The 18361-nt window shown below is 38.1% G+C and overlaps 1 protein-coding gene across 2 annotated transcripts in view; it reads right to left on the bottom strand.

Moving 5' to 3' along the window:
- Window positions 1–3342: 3342 nt before the first annotated feature.
- brd7 (bromodomain containing 7) overlaps window positions 3343–18361 on the bottom strand; it is a 35385-nt gene continuing 20366 nt past the window's right edge. For both annotated transcript variants that reach the window (XM_059992877.1, XM_059992878.1), the window contains exons 7-17: window positions 16217–16404; window positions 15305–15434; window positions 15032–15107; window positions 14264–14371; window positions 13717–13852; window positions 13083–13194; window positions 8287–8343; window positions 6979–7081; window positions 6313–6456; window positions 5274–5417; window positions 3343–3564 (exon numbers count right to left, since the gene is read on the bottom strand). In XM_059992877.1, coding sequence (XP_059848860.1) covers window positions 3458–3564; window positions 5274–5417; window positions 6313–6456; window positions 6979–7081; window positions 8287–8343; window positions 13083–13194; window positions 13717–13852; window positions 14264–14371; window positions 15032–15107; window positions 15305–15434; window positions 16217–16404 — 1305 coding nt within the window. In that variant the 3' untranslated portion in view covers window positions 3343–3457. The remainder of the gene's footprint in view (window positions 3565–5273; window positions 5418–6312; window positions 6457–6978; window positions 7082–8286; window positions 8344–13082; window positions 13195–13716; window positions 13853–14263; window positions 14372–15031; window positions 15108–15304; window positions 15435–16216; window positions 16405–18361) is intronic.

Raw genomic sequence — 18361 nt, 5'->3', positions numbered from 1 at the left:
AGAGAAGGCAAAATAAAATAATCGCATTGTGCTTTTGCAGTTCCCACATGGCTCAGAGGCGGGCTGTAGCTCAGCAGACTGGACATGTGCGTCCTTGCAAGGCTCCATCAATCTCTTCTGGATGGACGCACCATGTCTCAAAGGCAACAGGTCGAGCTGCTTTTAAAACCCAGAGAGTAACAGTGACTCCCATTGCATAGGCCCAGCTAAGGCTAATCTAGGGGTAGTCACACTTCTGAACTAGGTAGAAATCTGAGGCCATGTGAAACATTGGACTCCATAGTTCCTTTCAAAATTTGCTGCTGAGAAGGATCCAGATCAGGTGTTCCCACTCTGGGGTCCACAGACCCCTTGCTTAATGGTATTGGTCCATGGCATAACAAAAGTTGGGAATCCCTAACCTAAAAGGGAGAATTAATGTAGCAGAGAACATGAAATTATATTGTATGTAATGTATATTGTGTTAAGTAACTGCAAGATAACAAGTCAGTTGTAGCCAGCTTGTTTATATTATATGAAATGTATATTGTGTTAAGTAACCGCAAGATAACAAGTCAGTTGTAGCCGGCTTGTTTATTCCTGACTTAGGCCAGACTGCTAGTGTCACTAAGATGATTACATTGTCAGTTGTCCTGGTGCTGGCTTTCTCCATAGAAAATTACAGCACAGAAACAGGCCTTTTGGCCCTTCTTGGCTGTGCCGAACCATTTTTCTGCCCAGTTGCACTGACCTGCACCTGGACCATATCCCTCCATACACCTCTCATCCATGTACCTGTCCAAGTTTTTCTTAAATATTAAAAGTGAGCCCGCATTTACCATTTCATCTGGCAGCTCATTCCACACTTCCATCACTCTCTGCGTGAAGAAGCCCCCCCCCCCCAATGTTCCTTTTAAACTTTTCCCCCTTCACCTTTAACCCATGTCCTCTGGTTTTTTTCTCTCCTAGCCTCAGTGGAAAAAGCCTTCTTGCACCCTGGGAAACAATACTGTGAGTAAGCACACGTATAGATATGGAGAAGTGAAAGATTAAAATCCAAATAAAAATAGGTGCGTAAAAAAAAAGCTCTGTAAAGGAAGGGAGGAAAAACAGTTTCAGATTCAGTAGCTAAAATATATCTTTCAATAGTGGGGCAGCGAATTTTGGGTAGGTGTTGCAGGCTTGAATTGAAGTAGCACTTAGAATCCAAAGGTTTTCTAAGTGTTCCTTGATAGATTCAAATGAAGTTGATAGATCCGTGATTGATCAGGGTATGAAGGGATATGGGGAGAAGACAGAAGACTGGGGCTGAGAGGAAAATTAGATCAGCCATGATGAAATGGCGGAGCAGACTTGACGGACCAAATGGCCTAATTCTGCTCCTATATCTTATGGTCAAAGGGTTGTAAGGTTATAGATCATTGGGGAGAGGAAGAAAGTGAGATGCAAGTCCACAAAGGGGCTCGGGATGAGACAAAGTAAAAGTGTGCTGTTTCAAGACTAGGAACAGTAGAGGTCCACAAGTATCAATGGGGAAAGTTGAGGAGGGAGTAGGACATAGGTAGCAGAGTTCTTAGAGCCTGAAAGGTAGTCAGGATCAGAATCACTTTATTGCCAGTATATGAAACATACCAGAATTGAATGTGGTTCAGTGCCAAGCAAAAAACACAATAGCAACCAACAATTTACCAGACAATAGTGCAAACAGCTATGAGTAATCAACATTTAGCACGTCACATAGTCATTTATCAACAATTAAACTTAAGTGTGAACATATGAACAGACTAATATAACATGAGAGCAGGAAAGACTACTGAACAGATTATGTGCAGGATAGTTAGCATATTACACTTGAGTTTTGTTGAGAAACTGGATAGCTACAGGAAAGCTTCAGAGATGACGTGTAGTCCTGGTGCTGATGGACTTGCATCGTCTCCCTGATGGCATTTTGGTGAATCGGTGACTGCTAGGGTGGGTGGAGTCAGCAGTAATTTTTTCAGCTGTTTTCTTCACTTTGGCAATGAGCAGGTCTTTCAATGTTGGTAGCTGACAGCCGATAATCTCCACTGAGTAGAGACCACTCACTGCAGCTTGGACTTGGAGAGGGAGGTGGTGGCAGGAAACCAAATGGTGACAGAGGTTGTCAAAACACTGTCAATGATGGCTTAGTAAAAACTCATCAGGATACGTCGTGAGGTAGTTGTTTCTCAAGCTGGCGTAGAAAGAACAATCACTGCTGGGATTTCCTATTGGTGGGGGTGGGCAAGTAGAGCATTGTAGGCAAAATCAACCCTCATTTCCATTGTCTTGATAGTACTAGTTCCAAGCTGTTACTAGCACACCATGCTGCAAGACCCCTTTCTGATAGCTGGTATTTTGGTATTTGAACAAAGTTGGCTGGTATGTCCGAGTTAAGCTGTTTCAAAAAAAGGCAGAAATACGGGCATAATCCTTGTTAGTCCTGATGAGTAGTACTAACTCATCCATCTTATTTGCAAGAGAGCGGACATTTGAAAGGCAGATTTCCAGGCCTCTACGACTGCAGCGTACCAGAATGCCTGCTCGTTTATCTCCGTACCTCTTGGATATGCACATTTTCTGGCAGGCATCATTGCTCTCAGTAGGAAGCAGCTTTAGTGGTAAATCCTATCTTTTACTCATGAAGCGCTCATGAATACAAGTAATCAGGTTTGACAAAATACATACTGTATTTAACTGCACAGTAACAGTGGGAGCACCTAAAACCATGGCACCCAGCTCAGAGTCAGGCATCAGAAGAACGTTAAGGCAGTCAATGTGACATAATCATGGATGTGGGCTTCAAATCCAGATTTAGTGAGAGGAGTTGTATGTTTGGAGGGATTGAATAGTTGTAACTTGAAGGGTTCAGTTTCAAACGTTTGGCAGGTAGATGCTTGTGTTTAATAGCAAGGGAATGGAGGTTGTGGTAGGATTTAAAGGTAATGATTTTAATCATATAATTAGATAAAGGAAATGTCTTCTTTGATACTAGAACTTAAGCAAGTATTGGTGTCGGTGCCCATAAAACTACAAAGTTCGGAAAAAACCCCATCTGGTTCACCTATGTCCTTTAAAGGACAAAATCTATAATCCTTACCTGATCAATATGATTTCAGGTCCAGAGCCATGTAGTTGATTCCAGTATCTTTAACACACTAGCAGAATGCTTAAGATTACCAGTGTGTTGGTGATGAAGCAGACTTGGGAATTATCAATAGATACACTGGTGAGCTAAGGATCGACCTTTTAGCTATTTAATATGGCAGTGTTCATTTTTTAAACAGTCACATTGACTATACATATAACAGTTCATGAACAATAAAGACAATATAGAGCAAACAGCTTTTTAAAAAAATTCCACATTTATTATACACATTACAGTACAAAATTCATACAAAATCATTAAATTACTGATTAAGTTTTGAGATGAAACATTTTTTCTACTTCATCTGGCATCTCACATAGCAACAGCTACAGGATCTTCTCTGGTAATAGCAATAACTTGCTCAGCCTGTGGCAACTCTGTAATTTCCATCTCCTCCATCTGGTTGCTGTTTTTGGCTCCTGTAATGGTAAGTTTACAGGCATGTTGAAGCATTGTAAATTGTTAATTTACAGATGAATGCATCACTCACATTCATCTAGTTATAGAAGTACAGGATTCCCTGTTCACTATCCACCCAGGCTTCACCTCTGGGGCGATGATACTTGTATCTGGTGGGCAGCATCTTACGCTCCACCAGTACAGGTACAGCCCGAGTACAGGTCCACAATCTCTTATCTGAAATCCTTGGGGCCAGTTGCATTTCGGAATTCAGAATCATTCCTTATTGGTTCCGGGACCCCCCGTAGATACCAAAAAACATACATGCTCAAGTCCCTTATTTAACCTGGCTCAGTGTGGGTGGACTTTAGGACCCGGCAGAGCTCCAGACCTACGCACATCCTCCTGTATACTTTAAATTATCACTAGCTTACTTATAATAGCTAATACAATGTAAATGCTATGTAAATAGTTATACTGTATTGTTTAGGGAATAATGACAAGAAAAATACTTTATTTCCAACAAAAACATTCAATAAAACATAAAAACATACAGCTTCAAATGAACCGAATCAAACACATGGTAAATGTGTTTATTGGAATAAATGTAGAATGTCACTGTCACTATAAAACTTCAGTAACTTGACTTTCTGTTTCTTTAAATCATATACAGTGGTAGTTCTGACATCATATTCTTCAGTAAGATGCCACACAGTCACACCATGGTCAAGCTTTTGCAATAACTCCACTTTCTGCGTTATTGATAATGATAGACGCTTCCTTCTCTTTTTCTCATTGATACCCACAGGGGTATCTGCAGCTCTTTTTGACATTTACACAGTGAAATTAAACACAAAATATCAGCGAACAGCAAATGCATGTGTAACCAGTTCGAGCGTTGAGCCACAACTGATGTCCAGCGGCCTCTGCTCATGCTGCCACATCACACCTGAGTGACGTCAGCTGTTGGCAAAAAGAACTTTTGTTTTTGGAGCTTTTTGGATTTCAGAATTTCGGATAAGGAATTGTGGATCTGTATTAGGAATTATGGTTTAGAAGAACCGCCCCCACTATCTCATGAGTGACATTCCTATCAGTTGGCACTGTACCCAAGTACAGTAAAAACATTCTCAATGACTTACTGGGCTAGAACCATTTTAGTGCTTTACATTGGATCACCATGAAAATATGAAAGCAATAATTTGCTTTGCGTCAGGGAGATAATTTAAGAAGCATTTATTCTTGAAAACAACCCGATACGTGATGTTAGACCATGCACAGATCACAGGGATGTAACAAGGAAATATTCAAACTAAGTTCCTGCTGCCACCTGCTGTTTCTTTCCAAATTGACAATGGGTAAAGTTAAGCAGTGGAGCAGGTATGGTCCCTCCCAATGTCAAATACCACTTGGGCAAATTACCAAAGGGTACCAGAACCCAAAAACAGTATTCATCCATTCTTACACTCTTTCTCTCCCAAACATTAAATGCAAGAATCCCAGTGGTACAGCAATGATTCAGAATCTTGCATTCTCAAAAAAGAAGAAATTAGGAATACCCTCAAATACAAATAATAAACTACTCCAATTCATGTAACTGAGAATGCCAAAAATGATTCCTTAAAATAGAATAAATAGTGTTTCCACTTGTACCATTAATTTTGTCAATGTATTTTCATTTTTTAGCCTTATAGCGCAGGTTTTGAACTTTATTCTTCCCTCTACTTACCAAAGAGTGGATCTAAAGAACAATTATCCATCATTTCTAAAGGGACTGAAATTCCCATGGCCTTTCGAATTCCAGCAGTACTGGTAATGTCCCCAGGAGTTACTTGGCTTGCCAATTCTTTCAGATTTCCAGTTACCTTCTCAGCTGAACAAAAAAAAACTTATTTTCAGTAGTTATAGGAAGTAGAATAACATTGGCTACATTACTGTACAATTTTAATATAAATCCTGATTTGTAATTATCAATATTTAACCTCAGGCCTTTCAGGACATATTGTGAAAGCCATGTTTAAATTTGATTGGTTCATTCTGTAATCTTTTCATTCTCACCCAGTTTAAAGACAGTACATAAACTCTTTTGACCAGCAAAGCACTTCCAAGTTGAATTCAGGAGTTTATCCTGAATTCAGGCTAAAGATGACTTCAAAGTCTGATATTCATGGCATATACATTGAGACACTCTTAAAATCCTTATAAAACTTAAAAATAAAAATCATTCTTCTAAGAGATAGCTCACATTTATCACAGGAATGCAATTTGATGTCTGTGCTTCAATAAGCTTTACTCCAAATTATTGCTCTCATCAATATTTAATTTTTGAAACCCAAGGATAGTTTAACAAATACTATTTTCAGCAGAGAAAATGTTCTTTATATGTTGTTTCTACTATTACTTATTTTCATAAACTCAATAGGATTAGATCAAAAAATAATTAACTATAATTATCAGTTTCAAGATATATTCTTCTTGGTAAGATACACTGACATATTCAAGATTAGAAGTTCAGTTCTGGAGCATGGTGAAATCAACAAAAATAAAGGAAAAAGCATTTAACGTAACGTACAGCACAGGAAAAGTCCCTTTGGTCTTTTGATGTTGATTTAAACTACGTATCTATTTGTACATGGTCTACATCTCCCCACCCCCACCTTGTTATTCTCTTCTGAACAGTAGGAAAATTAAATTCTTAATAAGCATTGTAAATTTCCCTGTAGCTGAACCAATATATGTACTGCTGGTCATACAGACACTGGACTTACCAAGTAACAACTCTCTAATAGAAGGTCCCAACAGGCAGATCATAGCTGACGGGGGTCGGGTTCCGAATCGTTCATTCTGTGCTTGTTGAAGATCTTGTAACAGTTTGGTAGTTTCATCAAGCTTCCTTTGAAACATTTTACACTCTGAAATACAGAAACAGAATTAATCTTACAAACTTTTAAAGGATACCTCTTTAAACTGTCAGTACTTGGTAAAGTACAAAAGGACATCTGAATGGTGCGTTAATATCAGATAGCCAAGTCCTTCCACCATTGTAAATATTCTAGGTGATTTAAAAAAAAATGTTTTATAAGCACAAGATGCTGAATACGTTTTCTGTACAGTCTAATCTATTGGATGTGTTCCACAGCCTTTTCATTCGCCATGTTTTACACAGATAAAAGAGCTTAATCTGTTTTTAACAGTCACATTAGAACAGATGGCCTCATCTTAGAGAAATCTGTTCACCCATTCCCCTCCAACAGCTTCATTGCTACCAAAAACTAAATTGTTACCTCTCTTGTTTAAACTAAGGATTCAGGACCTGGAACATTAATTCCCTTCCTTTCCACAATATTTGCACAACTTGCTGAGTATTGCAGCATTTTCTATGCTCTCTGCTGTAGTGTCTGTCTAATAATACCAGTTCTGAAAAGCTTACATACCTGCTGATTCAGGTTCTGCATTTATTAATGATTGTAGAGAAGCAAAATTGTCAGCACGCCCACAACTTTGTTCCAATGGCTGCAGAGACTCAGCTGAGGAAACCTAGATAAAGCAAATTGGTAGGTGACACAGAACAAGCTTGCACTGCAGTTTAATCTTATTAAGGAGTCATATATACGTGGGTGAAATGCTAAATGTGGAGATGGTGACTCTTCAACTAGACCTCATGTTTATTTTGTTTCCCCAAACAAATGTGAAAATTATTTTCAAGTCTCCACAATTCTGTGGATAATGAGGGTTATAGTAAATAAGGCCGGAAGACGGAGGAGCAGAATTCGGCCATTCAGCTCTTCAAGCATGCTAAACCATTCAGTCATGGCTGATTTATTTTCTCTCAACCCCATTCTCCTGCCTTCTCTTTGTAACCTTTGATACACCTTACTAATCATGAACCTATCAATCTCTGCTTTAAGTATACCCAGAGACTTGGCCTCCACAGCTGTATGTTGCAAATAATTCCACAGCTTCATAGCTTTCGGCTAAAGAAATAACTTCTCATCTCTGTTCTAAAGGGATGTCCTTAAATTCTGAGACTGGTCCTAGATTTACCCATTGTTAGAAACATCCTCTCCATGCCCACTCTATTTAGGTCTTTGAATATTTGGCAAGCTTTAATGAGATCCTCCTAAACTTCAATGAATAAGGATAAAGTCCTATTGGCAGACACTTAATAGGAGAAAATTTGAATGCAGTTGTTGTTTTCATTAGAGCTGAACAAACCTTAATTTTTTCACCATATATTTTGTCTGTACTACAATCACCTTTTCTTTTTGATGGCTTTTGCCAGTCATATTGAGTGCAATTAGAACTAAGCTTTTGGAGATCTTCATTTATTCCATTCTTTGAGTTTTACAGAAACTAAAACCCAATCCTGCTTGTTTGAAGTTATGCTGCTGTTTCAACCTTCCTAGTATATAATTCTGATTAAGAACATACACAAGCATCTCATTTACCAAACTGGGAGTTTTGAAAGTCAGTTAATGAATGATTAAACATGCACTGTGGTACTCTTTGTAAGATCATCAAATCTTTAGAGCAGTGTGAATAAAAAAAATGAAAAAGTTGCAACTATACTGCACCTTAATGCCCTCCGTCTCAGGAACTGAAAATATGTTTAAAGCATTTTCAAGACAACGAACAGTGCTATTACAAATTGACTGAATATTGGCAAAAAAAAAGCTTTGCACCTTCCAGATTTAACTAACAGGGCAGGTCAGTATTATATCAGCAGATATTGTTAGTATTACCTGTGTGTCTTCAGTGCTGTGAAGAATCCTCACTTCATCTTCATGATTATCGCTAGACTGTAAAAACATGATAATGAAAATAATGACTATTTTCATCAGAAAAAATACTTCAATGTATGTTTACTGCAAAATGACTGTCAATATTAATTGAAAAATCAGTAACTGGCCAACACCAGAGGACATCCGTTTCAGGTGAGTGGAGGAAAGTTTAGGGAAGATGTCAGAGGTAGGTTTTTTGTATACAGAGTGGCGGGTGCTTGGAATGGTAGTAGCTGAGTGATACAATAGCGACACTTAACTTCTGAGAGGCACATGGATGTAACAAAAATGAAGGGTTATACAGGCTGTATAAGAGGAAAGAGCTAGATGGATCATGAGGTAGGTTTATATTGGTTAGCACAACACGATGGGCTGAAGAGGCTATACTGTTCTATGAATAGAGTTAGATACACCTATGGTTATTGTATTATATAAAAATATATACAGGCAGTCCCTGGGTTATGTATAAGTTCCGTTCCTGAGTCGGTCTTTAAGTTGGATTTGTAGGCAAGTCTGAACAATTACATCTGGTATTATTTAGCATCAGTTCGTCAAATGTTTGTCTTAGTATATAGTATATATTTTACCTTTCTATGCATATAAAACACTTAAGAAACGTATGTATTCCAATAATTAAACCACTGCGTTACTTAGTAATAATTGTAGCTTTCATTGGGGCAGGGCCTTTCACATGCTCCATTATTCTCACTTCATCTGTTATCCTTTAAAATTGTTCCGATCGTTGACCGACTGTAGCTTAATGCTTTTCCAATGACTGTTGGTGTTTCACCTCTTTCCAAACGCTTTATTATTTCCACTTTATTTTCAATCGTGATCATTTCCCATCAATGGAACAGAAATACTGCGGGCGGCAGGTCCCAACCTCCGCCGGCTCCCGAGGTCCACTGGGTCCTAAGGACCGCCACACTGAGGCTAAATGGGACAAGTGGGGGCTGTGCTGGGTTTGGGTATTTGATCCTCCACAATATTCCACGTGGGTACTTAAACTGGAGGTGGCAGTGTTTTGTTTTTTTTTACGAGGTTGAGTAGTGCACTCGACATCAACCCGGCACGGATGGTATGGGAATCACTGGATCGACAACAACCCAGCACGGGAGCGGTCCGTCACTGGATTGAACTCGCTGATCTCACTGCACCACCAGCCAACTGGAAAGGGGGGGGGGGGGGGGTGGATTCAGGGTGAATCTTACTAAGAAAAATTTAAGCCAAATACAAAGTTAAACACTCAACACAGTGTCAATGGCAACGACTTAAAATGGCAGATGGCATTCTCCTTTGGTACGTTAGTACGAGTTGTCCGTAAGTTGGACATTTGTAACTCGGGGACTACCTGTACTCACTATCTAAGATAATAAATGAAGTATTAAAAGGAACAAACAGCATAGCAACTTTACAAAAATGTTTGTACATTCATTGATATGGAACCAATAACTTCCCAGAACTGTTAAGAAACCAAAGATGAAAAGAGAAATTAAAGCAAACTAACATTAGTGAGAAGTATAGTATTGGAGAAAACAAGAGTGCTGAAAGCCTCTAGGTCCTTATGGCTTGATAATCTATATCCCAGTGTACGAAAATGAGATGGCCATGGAAACAATATTGTGTCATCTTCCTAAACTTTAAAGATAAAAGTGACAGTTCCTGCAGATTACAGAGTGGCTAATGTATCCCCATTACAGTAAAGCTTCATTAATCTAACAACATGGCACTGCTGAACTAGCAAATTAACAAACTATTGATGAGATTATTAATTATATCCCAAAACACTTGAAATTCAGCTTTCCTTTAGATAGTACACAACAATATAACAACTTTTTAGTAAACCTGGTAAATTTCAAGGTATAATGGGACATGGGACCCAGGGAAACATCACCTGTAAGCCAGCTGCTGAATCATGTGGTTTTCTGGACAATAGATTGTTTCAGAATAGTTTAAAAAAAGCAAAAAAAACCCACCACAACACAAGGAACTACAAAATAGGTAAGCATTTCAAAGGAAGGAACAATTATGTGGTTTTCAGGGTGTGTAGGAAGCAAGGTCCATCAAAGTTTCAAGGGAGCATGGGAAACTTAAGACACTAAACAAAGTCAACGTAGACTAGAAATTGTTTGACAAGCCCATGACAATTTTTTTTTGTGGATGTAACTCAATAAATAGATAGTGGATGCATTGTCTTTGTATTTGAAGATCCTTGATAAAATTCATCCAAGAGGTGGGTTCAAAACTAAAGCATGTGCTTGGGATAATATACAGGCACAGACTGTAAACTGTTTGACAGACAGCAAACAAATGGTCCTTTTCACTTTGGAAGGTGGTGATGAGTAGAGTGCTACAGGGTTTTGTGCTTTGATTCTAGCCGTTTACAATATGTTTCATTGATTTAAATGAGGGAACTGAATATAATACTTCCAAATTTGCCAATGATGTGAAACTGGGTAGGATTAAGAGTTGTTAGAATGCAAAAAAGCATTCAATATGATTTAGATAAGTTCACAATGCAGGCAATTATAAGTTACAGTATGATACAGATAAAAGTGAAATTAGCAATTTTCAATGTTAAGAAAAACAAGTAGAGTTTTATTAAAATGGTCAGAGATTAGGAAATGTTTCTGTATTCCTTGAATATGAATTCAGCCTAACTACTTGAAAAGAAACATAATCTAGACAATCAACCATCCTCTCATAGAATAGTGGAAATTTATAGGAATAAGTTGAACCTGTTGATCATCTGTGTTGATGGGTCCATGCCCTGTAAGGCCATTGCTCTTCAAATGCTTATCCATGTAACCATTAAATGTAACAGCAGTGTCTGCTTCTACTACACTTTCCATAGTGCTACATTACAGTGAGTTTACCTACTGCTCTTTGGATGAAAGTATTTGTTCTCAAACAATATTTCTACTAATTAACAAATCTATGCCCCTGGTTATTTACCTTAATGTCATGAGAAATAGCTCCTTTCTGTTCACATTGTTTGTACCTCGTAATTTTTTACATATCAATTAAATCTCCCCTCAGTCTTTGTTGTTGGAAATGACATTGATTCTTGGCAGTCTCTCCTCTACTATAATCTGCCATCCCATACAGCATCCTTGTGAACGTCCTCTCCTGTCCAATCACAGGTTACGTACAGTGTATTATCTGAATTCTGCACAATATTCTTCAGCCAACTAATACAGGCAATCTTTACTCTAAGTCAACTTTTTGCATTGGTTAGAACTCATTCACAAACATAAAGAAATTGACCTGCCCCCACCTTTTTCACTCTCCCACACCATTACTCACTCTCAATTTCCTTTCATTCACCTGTTTCACTTCTACCTGCTATTCAACAGTTGTTTCTCCTCCCCTTCTTCTTGATTCCCTTTTGCTGTTCTCTACTACATTACTGTTGCTTTCCTCAGAACACGGAACGTTCCAGCTGAGCACAGCCTGACAGTTCAGCAAAAAGGCTGATCGGGGAGAAGCAAGGTGGCTGTATAAGGATGTACACTTTTAAAAGAAAAAAAATCTGACAGACAAGCAAGCAGGTGGATTAGGAAGCATTAGAGAGGGAAGGAGTCAGGCAGAGACACACAGCCTCTGCTCTCCACTGTAAATTGAAACTACCTTCAAGAGAAAAGTGGCAAATAATAATTCAGCCTTTATCAAAAAAAAACCTAAAGCAATTCATAGGAGAGTAAAAAAATTACTTCCTCACGACTGCCATCAGTCTGAAGTCTGTTGAGACAAGGGAATAGCTATACCTGGATATATTACATTTATAAAACCCAATATAAATATGTTCTTTTGCTGGAGAATTATCACCAATTTACTAAATCCTTTGATCTCAGGTAATACCACTGGAAAAGATTTACATTTGTGTGTTAAACCACTACCACTTAATGCAAATATCTAGGTTGATGCCCCAGTGCAGTACTGAGGGAGCACTGAAGGCACCTTCCAGACAAAATAATAAATCAAGAATACCGTGAGCTGAAGAAAAAAGATCTCACAGTACCATTAGGAAGAAAGCATGGCAATTCAAAATGGTTGAGACAGGTACAATTACAACAGTTAAGAGGTTTTTGGATAGGAACATGGAGTGGAGAAGTTTGAAGGGTTATGGACTGAACATGGGTAACTGGGACTAGCAGGAAGGATGCTGTCTGTGGTTGACAATGGACCAGTTGTTGCATGTACTTGTTGTTGTGCTATATTATTCTACAACTCTAATCATCTCCAATAACATCCAATATTTATCTTTCAATCAACTCTATACCTAACTATCTGGCCATTATCTTACGAGTATTTGCGGGAGCTTACTATATATGAGCTTTCTGGAAAGTTTTCTTTGCCAGTGACTGTGTTAGAAAAGTACCGTAGATATGTTAAAATGAATGGAAACCATCCACAGAAACAAAATCTTTTCTCTTACTTGCCAATAAACAAATTCAGCTAATCATAATGTAATTTCAGTTTTGACGATGATGCCAAACACCAGCAGTAGTGAGCAGAGTTTGATCAGATTCAGCATGGTATGAGAGGCATTAGTTGAGACCTGATGGTTATAGTTTAGCTGTTTTCTTGATTGAATTGGTGAAATATTTCTAACGATGGACATGGCTAATTGTACTCAATATTATTTTTTTCACCTCCACAAAACTGAAATAATATACAAAGCCCTACACTTAGTTTAATGACGATGTTCAGATACCAATGGAAAAAATATTTGTGGCAGAAACTTGCAGACTTACTAGTTCCAGTTCTTTCAGTGATTTAGAATGTTCTCCATTAGTCAGGGAATCCAATAAATTATCCACCATGTTCACGCTGTAGTCTTCATTACTTGCCAGGAACTGCTGAACACTGCAAACAAACAGATTATTTAATACCACTAAAGTTTCTTATTTGCCCTATTTAGATAGTAATTTGTTCCTACAAATTCAAAATTCACTGACTTAAATTTAGTGAGTGATTTTGGCCTTTTTAACAACTTAAGCTGTGTAGTAATTCTTCATATCACTTTTGACCCTAAAGATGAATAAATCAGCTGTGTGCAACATGCCATTACACTTGAATAATCTATGCATTAGCAAATAACAGAATATATATTATCAAGTGGCATCATGTCTTTTGTATTTAAAACACATAAAAACAGATTTGGCAAGAAACAAGCAATGCTTAGCATCTCCTCAGTTTTGGAGTTCAAAAATAAAAGGTTAACCCTCAAAAATAAATGTCCTTCTATGCTGTTAGCTGTGATATCTCACCACTTATGAACTGATGGATCATACACTGGTGCAAACTATCAAAATGAACCCTGCGGTCGTGATTCACACCTCTTGCAGACTGCATGCCAGAAGCTTTCTTTAAAGAAAGAAAACTCACCTAAAGGAACCTGGAGGACTCGAGTCATTACTATAGGTTGAGTATACAAGGTCAGAATCTTCTTTGCTGAGATTAGCACAAGTAGAATCATATACTGGAGCATAAGAGCTGAATGGTCCATAGTTCAAATATGTCACTGCAGCAAAGTGTTGAAAAAAAACACCTAGTGAAAATGGTTGCGTGAAAGCAATTTCACATGAAAGACATGAAACAAAGGTTCCTTAACTTATGTTAACTACCTCAACTTTTAGCAACTGACTGCTAAAACTAAAGTTAGTCAAAAGTAATTTTCATCTTAAAAATTCCTGATAGAAATGAACAGAAATCTCAGTTAAATGATAAACTGTCCCATACAAGTTAACTCAGGGTCAGTTCTCTATGTGCTTTTACTCTTAAAGTTCAGTTCAGTTTCAGTTTATTGTCACTTAGAAACCACAAATGCAATGCAGTTAAAAAATAAGACAACGTTCTCCAGAATGATATCACCAAAAAAAAAAGTTACAACGCACTGGTAAGAGAACTCATTTCAACCAGAGGCAGCACTAACCTGGAATGACTTTATTACGTTTGTCCTCCTTAAATCCCTGAAGAGTGTTGATACCTGACTGTAATCTACCAGCCATCATACCAAGCTTCACTGGGCAGTAATTTGTATCTGTAACAATTAACAATACATGCTCTAACTGAACAGAAAACCTGGGAAGCACAAGGCTGTTCAGATGCTCAAATAAACTTAGATGATAACGAATAACAGAGACACTTAGATGTAACACTGTATGATAATACGAAGGTTTCATTCTTGGGCTTTGCCTATGAGTACATTTCACAAAAGGGCTGTTGATTCTCATGGCTGCAGGGGCATGGAAATGTGCTTATTCATCCAGCTCAGATCCACACAATGTAACATTCACATTAGAGCACACATCTGCAGCTTTGCTAACAACCACCAGAGTGGCTAGCATAGGAAGCAAGAAATACCATGGAGGGATAACTGAGATTGCTTCTCTAAGGCTGGGCTCCAAACAGTTGAACATGAACAACATTCACTCAGTGGCCTCTATGACCTGGTAGAAACTGGTGCTAAATCAAAAATATTCAGCTTTGTAAGGCAAGGATACCTAACATTAGTGAAAAAGGCCAGCAGGCAAACAACCTTGACCAACCCAAGAATGAGCAAATGACTGCAGATCTGATACACAAGGCCTATAGGTGCAATCCAAGGCATTGCCTACCTGCAAATTCAAATTACCAATGCTTTCCTTGCAACTGGAGTGAAAGGTTACAGTGTTCTGACACCAATTTAACTGGATCTTACCTCCCATGTCAGGCTCCACTGGATTCAAAATTCCTAGGGTGGTAGTACCATCAATTTTTCTTCTCTGGAATTCAAACTATAAATAAATATTAATAATTTGGGGACATTAACCATTTAAATATTATTCTCTTCAGATTTTCTAACCTGGATGTAGTGATAAAAACTTCAAGTATGTTCAAGACTCGCTGATACCTTATTTAATCTTTAATGTGAATTAGTCTTTTAAAACGTACAAGTCAGTACCTGACATACAAATTTACAAAAAGTGATTACCTTGCTGTTTACTTTACGCCGTGTGAGTTTTCCAGCTGATTCCTCAATAACACGATCAACCTTTTCCAATTCCCTGTCAATCACGTTACAGCTACTGCTAGGTGGATCCTCCCCAGGTTCCTTTTCTGACCTGTGCACCACAAAATAATCGCTTTGAGTTCACAACCATTTCACCACTGCCTCCACATAGCCTCATAATTAATTCTGCTTTACATTAAAATTTAAACTTCAATTACTGAACCTTTGTAATTTTCATGTAGTACAGGAATGATCAGAAAAAACATTTTTGCTCCTGTAGCAATATAATATTATGGTTTGAACAATTCTTCAAATAATAAATAGTACTTGGATTCAGTTAAAAGCTAGTAATGAATGTCACTTCCATCATCTCATTCTGTCTGTTCCTCTGATTTAGTTCCTTTATTCCTCAATTACTGCAATATAGTTTCGCAGATACTGAGAGACCACTATTACCTCAGAGTGAATGTTAGGTATGAATTTGGATGCTCAGCATTCCAGGCTATTTTACCACATGATGTAACAATTAGGCTGTTTGTATTACACAATGCACTTCATTAAATTCCATTACTTAAAGAACACTCAGCAGTTGTTTATGACCCAAGATACTGGTAATGCATCTTAATACTGTATGGTCAGAACTTACAGATATAATTTCATTACATAGTAATATACACCCTCAAAACAAATCAGTAACTATTTCTGAAGTACTCTGTAAAAATTTACTGTCAAGAGTTAAAACATAATCACTTACTACTTGAGAATTCATTTCTTTTGCCAATTGTAGTGATCAGTTCTTTTAAATTCAAACCAATTAAATAGAAATGTATTCTTCCCCGACTAAAGGTTCCATATAAATAATGGAAATAACAAGCAGTTTTCACAACACCTTACCTTCTGTCCTCATTCCTCTGATCAGCTGATCTTATTCCTTCATTTTTCATCGTCTCCCAGACGATATCCATGTCATCCCTCTTGTGTTCCTCACTGCATTCTCCCGCTCTCAGCTTCTCTCCCTGCTTGTGGGACTTCTCCAGATCCTGCATGAAATCTATACTATGCTTCAAACTTTGAATTTTCTCCTAAGAAAACAATCATTTGTACAGGTAAAAGAAAGTATTTTTGGTTCTATTCTGGTGACAATGCAGAGTTCATAATCATAAACATTATTTCATTTGCTTTCTTTCATGTAGCCTTCTGTCAGTGTCTGAAAATATTCCCTGCATTTGTTATGGAGGTGTCACATGCAGAAAAATCAACAATACAATTCTCAATTGAGCAGATAGTGTCCAAGAGTCATAGACTCAGACAGCATGGAAGCAAACCCTATGACCCAAAATTTCCATCTGAGCTAGACCCATTTGCCTGTATTTGACCCATATCCATGAGATTCTGGAGCAGAATTAGACTGTATCTCAGTCACTCAAGTCCCAGCAGCATCCTCATAAATCTCCCTTGCACTCATTCTAGATTTGGGTGACCACAACTGAATGCGATATTCCATATGTAGCTTTACCAACGTCCTGTAGAACTGTAACATAACATCTCAACTTCTAAACTCATTGCCTTAACTGATGAACACCATTGTGCTTCACCTCTCTACTTACTTGTAATACCACTTGTACTCTGAGATCTGGCTGTTGTACAACACAGGGCCCTAATGTTAACTGTGAATGTCTGACACTACCTTCGGAAAATGTTACACTTACATAAATTAAACTCCATTCGCAATCCCTTGGCCCACTTATAAAGCTAATTAAAATTCCTTTGTAAATCCTGATAACCATCTTCAGTCAACAACACATCTATTTCATTACCCAAAGCTTTTTAACTAAACCTTGTACATCCTCATCCAAAACTTTGATATGATGACAAATAGCAAAGGTCGTGGCAGTGAACCTTGTGGAACACGACTAGTCACAGGCTTCCAGTCTGAAAATTCTCTCTATGAATCCTAGGCAATTCAATTTGGATACAGGGTATGTATTTTAGATAACTGAATGTGAATCTTCAGAGTTAGGGATCTCAGATCATTAAAGACAGTCATCAAGTACTTGGAAACATTCAAAGTTTCAAAACTTTTTCCAAAAGTTTTAAAGGCCTATGACTCGCGGTGTTCCACAGCTTTCAGTGCTACACCCATTGCTATTTGACAGCATGTAAGGAGCAAAGCCACTTCTGCCAAGTCACCCAGTAAATTTCATCATGCAGTAACAGTGATGCACTGCTTTTTAAATTTATTTTTGTTTCAATTAGTTAAAGACATCCAATTTAAATTTGGATTTTATAGAAAGTAAAATTTCTAGAAAAAAAAGCTCTTCACAGGACAGAATATTTGTAACTTCATTTCCACTCTAGTGAAATTAATTGTACTTTGTAATTCAGGTTTTTCCAATGACAATTTCCTCAACGATATGGGACTCAAGACCCACAGATCTTCAAATTAAATTTTTTATCAAAGTACATATACAACCTTGCGATCCATTTTCTTGTAAGCATTTACAGTAAATACAAAAATAATAATAATAAATAAGCAATAAATGTGAGAACAGAGAGATGAAGAGTCCTTGAAAGTGACTCCATAGGTGCTGGGAACAATTCAGCGTTGGGCTGAGTGAAGTTATCTCCTCTAGTTCAAGAATCTGATGTTGAAGATACCTTGCATCATACACTGAGGAAGTCACCTGATGAGGAAATCATAGCCTTTGGCCAGGAGCAGCTGTTATCAGATGGTGCCTAACCTTCATAGAGTGTATCGACCCTTAACCACTACACTCTCCAGCTAGCGGGTCAGAAATGGTGGCGAAGTCACTGCCCATCCACTCCTGACTTCCAGCTCAACTCCTCTCACCTGCTCCATATCCAACAAGAGGCTCTTCCTACTTCCTTCCCCATCCTGTGAGCTGCTTGGTTCTTGCTCTTTTCATCAAGAGCCAGCAGAGACAGCAGCCTCCATGCTGAGCTTGCTGGGAACCCTCTACAGCCCATCTCCAAGGAGATTAGCCACATCTGCCACCCTTTGTCCCTGCACTCCTAGAC

Source organism: Hypanus sabinus, chromosome 17 (genome assembly GCF_030144855.1).
Source record: "Hypanus sabinus isolate sHypSab1 chromosome 17, sHypSab1.hap1, whole genome shotgun sequence".
Taxonomy (NCBI): Eukaryota; Metazoa; Chordata; class Chondrichthyes; order Myliobatiformes; family Dasyatidae; genus Hypanus; species Hypanus sabinus.
The sequence above is the reverse complement of the archived record's forward strand: the minus strand, read 5'-3'. Positions and strand labels throughout refer to the sequence as shown.